This window comes from Rhincodon typus, chromosome 1 (genome assembly GCF_021869965.1).
Source record: "Rhincodon typus isolate 14 chromosome 1, sRhiTyp1.1, whole genome shotgun sequence".
In the NCBI taxonomy this organism is placed as follows: domain Eukaryota; kingdom Metazoa; phylum Chordata; class Chondrichthyes; order Orectolobiformes; family Rhincodontidae; genus Rhincodon; species Rhincodon typus.
The window spans coordinates 53,095,823-53,104,720 of NC_063332.1; the positions used below are offsets into that span (position 1 = coordinate 53,095,823).

The 8,898-nt window shown below is 39.0% G+C and overlaps 1 protein-coding gene across 1 annotated transcript in view; it reads left to right on the top strand.

Moving 5' to 3' along the window:
• Nucleotides 1–8,898, top strand: part of LOC125482797 (ectopic P granules protein 5 homolog) — a 52,473-nt gene that overhangs the window by 4,700 nt on the left and 38,875 nt on the right. Inside the window, exons 2-5 of the mRNA XM_048595137.1 lie at nt 179–321; nt 1,707–1,863; nt 3,883–4,077; nt 6,737–6,950. Of these exons, the coding sequence (XP_048451094.1) occupies nt 179–321; nt 1,707–1,863; nt 3,883–4,077; nt 6,737–6,950 (709 nt within the window). The remainder of the gene's footprint in view (nt 1–178; nt 322–1,706; nt 1,864–3,882; nt 4,078–6,736; nt 6,951–8,898) is intronic.

Consider the following 8,898-nt stretch of genomic DNA (forward strand, 5'->3'; position numbering starts at 1 on the left):
TTATATGAGCTAAATGGCCTTTGTTGTCCTGTAGACTTTACATACTCAGTAGTATTGGGATATTAATATGTGGTATATTGCTGCAGGGAATTAAAATTTTAAAATGTATCCAGATTGGCTTGTATATATTTAAATAATCTTAAAATAGCTAATTGATCAATTTCTGTTCAAATTTCAGTGTAAAGAATTGTACAAGAATTCTGCCATCCAAAAACAGCTTGATGATTTAGTTAAAGACATTAAGCAGCTGCAAATTGATGTTGCCAAACCACCACCACAAAACATTGCTGAAGCTGCTGTATATGTGGAAAACTTTATAACGTAAGCTAATATTCCAAAAAGAAATAATGTTGTTGCTGAGAAAAAACAAATATGCTTGTCAATACTTTGCACTCATCAAGCCAGATGCAAGAATGACAAATTTTATTGGAAGCAGCAATTTATACTGGATGAAAAAGTATGCTAATCGGTTGACAGTTGACCCTGGTCAAACCATTGCCTTAGAGAAAGCACAGTATAAGTTCTTACTCCCTTTGAAATTTGGTACTGTTATACTTGTCCTAACAGATGCAAGTCAAACGTTTCCACATCATATGTTCAAGTATACTAGATACTAAAAATCGATGCACGTTTATTTGACAACCTAATTCTGAGGTTAAATGAAAAGTTAAACGTGCTTTCATTTAGCTCCCTCATGGAAGGTACAAGTATGTTCTGAAATTTCCGTTTGTATATTTCATTTACTTTTTGTTTACCTGGATAAGTAGTGATTTTTAACATTTTTAAAATAAGGTTGAGGCATTAAAACCCTAATACTTCGAATCACTGGTGAAATAGCAATTTGTCAAAGTGATGACTTGTCTTATATCCACACAAGTGCATTTATTTTAAACTTGTTGCCATTGTGCTGTTTCAGTTTGACAATGTCTCAACCCTTCTGAAACTTCCTTATTAGGCATTTCAGCCCACATGACATCTTTCTATCTTTTGCTCTATTGAAGTTATTGATTTCCACTTTGTAATTTTTCTATAGTGTTCCTTTCTGTTTCCTTTCTGGTTCATTGTTGTCAACATCAAATCTGATGATGTAGACAACGTTCCCTCTCCTGTGCCACAATGTTGAAGATTTTTGTCAGTCATACCCATACTCCTGAGGGTTTTGCCTCAGGCCTAGAAGATTCTATCGGGATTGATCAACTTCTAGTACTACATCAAGGGTAAACTTCATAGGTGCCAAGTCATTCCAACATGGGAGGATTTTAGCCAAACTCAATCACTCTTCTGGCTTCACTGACGAAAGGAAAACAGTCCTTTGTTGGATCGTCATCTGAGTTGGATGAAATCACTCTAAATGAGACTGCATTGCCCCCATGAGAAAATTATCCCATTGTACTCGAGTTTGCTTTCAGGCTAAACCTGTCCAAAAATTCTCTTTACTATTATTATGAAAAATATTTTCACCTCCCATTTTATTATTGTGGTGATATTCCTAAATATTGAATCGCCAATTAATGAAAACAACATTTTTCTAAATGCAAACTGTATAAAATGTTCATCCAATTATGTGTTTATATGTTTGTGTGTGAACAAAATGTATATAATTATCAGCATTATTTTTGATTTTTTTGTTACCAGCATAATCTTAAGATTTCTAAAATACCTCCGTTCTTTATTTGCTTCCTCATTAAAGTTATGATTCTTTCTAGGGCCTTGGTAAATGCCTTCAAACTGCATCATACAGAAACTTTTCAGAAAGTTGGCATTGCCCTGTTCTATGAGATTGTGTCTTTTGTCTGTGATGAAACTCAGCGACATCCACCAACAAGACAGTTCTTTACATCATGTATTGAAATTCTTGGACAGGTATGGAAGTTTTTTTTCCATGTTACATATTTATAAAACAAATAAGTGCATTGGATATCATTTTTATGACATTAAAAATAAGTCCATTCTTGCAGTCATTTGGGTTGTGGTATGGGTGAAATTCTTCTCTCAAACAATTTTAGCGAAACAAACACAAATTTTGTGCTCACATTAATCATCTGAGGTTGGAAGATGTCATTCAAGAACACGAGTCTCAGCGAATTTTTATTTCCCTCCTAAAGGTCCTGAAGCAAAGTTGCCCTTCCCGCAGGTCCAAAATTGTTTATTTTAGCAGAAGCATTAAATATTGGAAGTCAGAGCATCAGCATGAAATGTAAAAATGTTGTAATACTGTCACTGGTATAGTTGATCTTCAAGCACTCTATCTGCGCACAGCATTCACAACAAGATAGCTGAATCGATGGTGCCAGTAGAGTCAAAAGAGTATGATTTAATTGTCATTTATGCAGCCTTAGCTGCAGGATGCTCTGGGCTGTGAACTGAATATTGAAGGATATTCATCATTTAGGTTAGATAGACGAAAAGGAAAAGGATGCAGGGTAGGGCTGATAATATTGGATGGGAGCAGTGAATTATTGAGAGAGGATCTCTAATCAGATTCTGTACAAAATTACTTTCTCGCTGTTTGAACAAAGGTGTTAGCGCATTTGGGTTAAATTAGTTACCTATTTGTAAATTATCTGTTTACAAATAGAGGAGGAAATTTGGCACAACTATCAAACATTTGGACAATAACAGTAATATCTGCCTTTTGAATTTTAAAGGAATTTTCAATGTTTTGAATGAGTAAATTTAATCTTATTTGAAGTTTAACTTGAACATGCCACATCATTAGGGTTTTCTAAGTTACTCAACTAACTCCAGTCCTGTGACCAGCAGCGTGCCACAAGGACTGGTGCTGGATTCACTACTTTTTGTCATTTATGTAAGTGATTTGGATATGAATATAGGAGCTGTAGTTAGTAAGTTTGCAGATGACACCAAAATTGATGTTGTAGTGGACAACTAAGAAGCTTACCTCAGTGTACGACGGGATCTTGATCAGACGGGCCAGTAGGCAGAGGAGTGGCAGTTGAAGTTTAATTTAGATAAATGTGAGGTGCTGCATTTTGGAAAGGCAAATCAAGGCAGGACTTATACACTCAATGGTAAGGTCCTAGGGCCTGTTGCCAAACAAAAAGACCTTGGGGTGCAGGTTCATAGTTCCTTGAAAGCAGATTACTAGGTGGACATAGTAGTGAAGAAAGTGTTTGGTATGCTTGCCTTTATTAGTGCGTTGAGTGTAAGAGTTGGGAGGTTATGTTACGACTGTAAAGGACATTGGTTAGGCTACTTTTGGAATACAGCATTCAGATCTGGTCACCCTATTATAGGAAGGATGTTGTGAAACTTCAAAGGATTCAAAAAGATTTGGAAGTATGTTGCCAGGTTTGAGCTATAGGGAGAGCCTGAGTAGACTGGGGCGTTTTCCCCCAGAGTGTCGGAAACTATGGGGTGACCTTATAGAAGTTTATGAAATCATGAGGAGCATGGATAGGATGAATTGTCAAGGTCTTTTCCCTAGGGTGGGGGAGTCCAAAATTAAAGGGTATATGTTTAAGGTGAGAGGGAAAGATTTAAAAGGGACCTAAGGGGCAACTTTTTTCATGCAGAGGGTGGTGAATGTCTGGAATGAACTGCCAGAAGTGATGATGAAGACTGGTACAATTACAACATTTAAAAGGCATCTGGATGTGTACGTGAATAAGAAGGGTTTAGAGGGATATGGGCCAAATGCTGGCAAATGGGACTAGATTAGTTTGGATTATCTGGTCGGCATGGATGAGTATGTTTCTGTGCTGTACATCTCTATGTCCCTATAACTCCTAGAACAACCTAATGCATGTATTGAATTATTTTGCTCCATATTTTGATTATTGCATTTTCACTTGGTACAAGTAAAATTTCAAACTTTTACAATTAAGTGTCAACCTGAACTTTTTTCTATGATTTTTGCAGATTTTTCTTAGTTGTGCTAAAACAGAAAGCAAAACTATATTGAAAAAGGTTCTTCAGAATAGAAGATTATGCAACCTTTTGTCACCATACTTCACCCCAAACATATCTCCAGATGAATTTGTCAACCTTTATGAAGAAGTTGTCAAAGTCCTCCACACAAATAGTGGGGATGTCATCTTCATGTTACTAACGAAGGTAAAATTGGTCTTTTTAAAAACCGTTGAAATCTGACTAGTTTTGATTTAATTGTCCAGTTAATTATCTAAAGTTTCATATATTTTGTTTTGGAGTACAGGTAACACTGGCAGAACTGCATTCATCACTCAAAAGAACTGCAAATGCTGTAGATTAGGAACAAAAATAGAGATTGCTGGAAAAGCTCAGCCGGTCTGGCAGCATCCATAAAGAGAAATTAGAGTTAATGTTTCAGGTCGAATGACCCTTCCTCTGAACTGGAGGAAGAGTCACTTGACCTGAAACGTTAATTCTGATTTGTCTTCACAGATGCTGCCAGACTTGCTGAGCTTTTCCAGCAATCTCTATTTTTGTTGCATTCATCACGCATTGTTTTTATGAAGTTGTGATGGGCTTGTTTGAAATATTGCAGTCCTTAGGTGATACACTTCCAAATGTTGTTAAGTAGAGAATTCTGGGATATTTACTTAGCACTTTGAAAGTGATTGTGTTCCCAGAAATAACGTTGATGAATTGCTGCAATGTATCTTGTAGATTTATGAGCATACTGCAGTCACAGTATACCAGTGGCTGAGGGGATAGATTTTGAATCCAGTGACAGGGACAGCATTCAGGCAAATTGTTCTGACCTGGATGGTGTCAAATCTGCAATTTTTATATTTGTTTGAGTCTCCTTCTTTGAAGATTGGTTAAATTTTGCCAGCATTTCAAGCACTTGTTCTTAGAGAATTTTGTGTAACAGCCTTTACATCATTTTCACAGTAACAACTCTGCATTCGTCTCATTGATAAATGAGCCTCCTACTTTAGAATATTTATAGAAATTTACACTTTATTTCAAAGAAATCAAACATTAACTGGTCAGCATTTATTGGCGATCCCTTAGTTGCCTTTGAATTGAGTGGCTTGCGAGGCCATTTCAGAGAGTAGTTGAGAGTCAGCTACATTGCTGTGGGTCTGGAGTCACATGTAGGCCAGACCAGGTGAGGATGGCAGATTTCTTTCCCATAATGAGCTAGATGGGTTTTTCTGACAATCAGAAATGATTTTATTTGATTCTTAATTCCAGATATTTTTAGTTGAATTCAAATTCCACCATCGGCCATGGTTGGATTCTGGTAGCCAATACGTTAGCTGAGTTTCTGGATTAATAATCTGGCAAAATACCACTTGGATATCATTTCCCCATTTGTACAGAGTGGTTTCTCGAGAGCTGATTTTTCCACCTTGCCCCATACATTGTGTACATATTTTCAAAGAATTCCATCCTCCACCTGCTGTCCTCTTTTTGTCTTCAATTATCCTACAATTTTAGTAATTGATATTAGATATTTTGAGTTCAGAAGATGCACTTAATCGTCCAACATCTTCTGATGCAATCATCCTCTTTTTCATCTTATTTATTTAGTTACTCCTGTCTTTTTTATCTTATAGCTTTATCTCTCTCTTTAGTCTGTTGTCTTTTCTCCTTAATATAAGATTTCTCTCTGCAATATTGTTGTACTGTTTTTTGATGTTGAGTTATTTCAAGTTGTCTGGACTCCAGTTTTGTTAAATGCTTTCATGCAATTCTCATCTTATTCTTACTGGTACCAAAACAATCTGAGCCAATATTGTCTGCAAAGGATCTTTTTCTTTCTTTATTCATTCACACGCTGAGGACGTCACTGACCAGGCAGCATTTATTGCCCATCCCTAATTGGCCAGAGGACAGTTAAGAGTCAACCACATTGCTGTGGGTCTGGAGTCACATGTAGGCCAGACCAGGTAAGGATGGCAGTTTCCTTCCCTAAAGGACATTAGTGAACGAGATGGGTTTTTCCTACAATTGACAATGGATTCACAGTCATCATTAGACTCTTAATTCTAGATATTTATTGAATTCAAATTCCACCACCTGCCGTGGTGGGATACGAACCTGGGTCCCTGGAACATTATCTGGGTCTCTGGATTAACAGTCCAGCAATTAATACCACTAGGCCATCGTCTCCCATTGTCTTCTGCATAACGTAACACATAATTAACATTTTTTAATTACTTAAATTATTATATTCCATGTATACTAGTCAGGTATAGACAAGCCCTTTGTTTTCCTTCCTTTGCTAGAAAAACGTGTTCACAGCCATCAGATTGTTACTTAAAACAGAAGAAAAGTAATTTTCTATTTTTTCCTCAAAAATCATAACTTTTCTGAAGTCTTCTCTTTGACCGTCTGCAATCTTGGTGGTGACCACAGAATTCCAGAATGGCTGAAGCATAGAAAGAGGCAATATTTCAGTATAAACAGTTTATCTGTCTACTCTGTCTGGACCGCACATGATTTTGAGCATCTCAATTAAACCTAGCAATGTTATTCCCACAGTGTTGTCAGGAAGAGAATTCTTAGATTTTGATCCAGCACTACAGATACTGTAGGTCTGCAGTTCGTATCCAAGTCACCTTCTAGCTGGCGTGGAAGGGTGCTTGGAATAGAGAGTCTTCCTATGATGTGTATTGCCATCTATATAGATTATCATACTTATTTTAATTCATAATGCATGGTTTCCCCAGAGATTGTGACTGATATGAGCAACTGTATTTTGGTGTATGTATTGATCAAGAGTAAGGCTCCTACTAGGTTGTTCCAAAAATTAAAATTGATTTCTATTTTCATATTACAGTTTGATCTTATTTTGTGGTTGAATTCTACCAAGCCAGCTATGCCTGAACGGACGCGGCTGTTGGAGATCATTCATTTAGCCCTGACTTTGTGTGGCTTTCAACCAGAGGAAGAAGTTCAAATGGCTTTTAACATTTTTTGCAAACACTGGATGTATGTTCTACAATATCAATTCCCTGATCACTATAGTGACTTCCTTAGACTTCTGATGCAGAGTAAGTAGTTATCAACAGGAATATTCATGAAGGTGGAAGATAGCATTTTTAAATGGTATATTGCATAATTTAGATTTGCTTTTCCAATTGACTTGTCAAACCCAGAACACATTTGTCTAGTTGGATTGTTTTAATCCCATTGATATTTTTGCTACCCAGCTAGGCTCACTCGGAAAGTAATTAATATTTTGCTATAATATGGAAAGCTGTTACCTAAACATACAGAAACATATGGAATATTACATGGATAATTATGTTGGGAAGTATTTTCCTGTTTTTATAAATATAATCCTCAATCCCATGTCAATGTTAAATGAACATTAATTCTTCTAAACTTGTGTTAGTTTCATAAGTATATTACTGTAGTCCTGTCTCCTCTTTCCCACATGCCTGCCTGCAAAAACATCCAGTCTCCATACTACCTTCTGATAAAGGCTCCTGGAAAAAAAAATACTGTGCTGAATATCCTTTTTGGTTAATTACTTCCCTCTTTTTAGCTGAGGACCAGATAAACTTTTATTTTCATTAAATCTGAGGCAACTGCAAATCAAGCCTCCTGACTCCCGAAAGCCTGTCCACCTTCTGCAAGGCACAAGTCAGGAGTGTGATGGGATACTCCCCACTTGCCTGAATGGGTGCAGCTCCAACAACACTCAAGAAGCTAGAAGCCATACAGGACGAAGCAGCCCGCTTAATTGATACTACATCCACATGCATCCACTCTTTTTTCCACAAACACTCAGTAGCAGCAGTGTGTATTATCTACACGATGCACTGCAGAAATTCACCAAAGATACTCAGACAGCATCTTCTAAACCCATGACCACTTCCATCCAGAAGAACAACAGCAGCAGATACATGGAACACCACCACCTTCAAGTTCCACTCTGAGCACTCCCCATCCTGGTTTGGAAATATATCACCTATCCTTCACTGTCGCTAGGTCAAAATAATGGAATTCCCTCCTTAATGGCATCGTGGGTCAACTCACAGCAGGTGGACTACAGCAGTTCAAGAAGGCAGCTCACCACCACCTTTTCAAGGGCGATTAGGAATGGGCAATAAATGCTGGCCAGCCAGTGACACCCATATCCCACAAAATGAATAAAAATAACAGTCGGGGCCGTGGAACAATCCCTCTTCCGTACCTACACCGGCCCTAAACCCCACCTCTTCCTCTGTTACATTGATGACTGTATCGGCACCACCTCGTGCTCCCGCGAGGAGCTCGAACAGTTCATCCACTTCACCAACACCATCTCTAATACCTCTCTCCCCTTCCTGGACCTCTCTGTCTCCATATCGGGCAACCACCTAGAAACCGATATTCATTTCAAGCCCAACGACTCCCACAGCTACCTAGAATACTCCTCTTCCCACCCACCTTCCTGCAAAAATGCTATCCCCTATTCCCAATTCCTTCGCCTCCGCCGCATCTGCTCCCAGGATGAGGCATTCCACTCCCGTACATCTCAGTTGTCCTCGTTTTTCAAGGACCGTAACTTCCCCCCCCTCAGTGGTCAAGAGCGCCCTCAACCGTGTCTCCCACATCTCCCGCAACTCATCCCTCACACCCCGTCCACGCAATAAGAACCAAAAAAGAATCCCCCTCGTCCTCACGTACCACCCCACCAACCTCCGGATCCAATGCATCATCCTCCGACACTTTCGCCATCTGCAATCCGACCCCACCACCAAAGACATCTTTCCCCCCCCACCCTTATCTGCTTTCCGGAGGGACCACACTCTCCGTGACTCCCTTGTCCGCTCCACACTCCCCTCCAGCCCCACCACACCCGGCACTTTTCCCTGCAACCGCAGGAAGTGCTACACCTGCCCCCATACCTCCTCCCTCACCCCCATCCCAGGCCCCAAGAAGACTTTCCACATCAAGCAGATGTTCACCTGCACATCTGCCAATGTGGTATACTGCATCCGCTGTACCCGG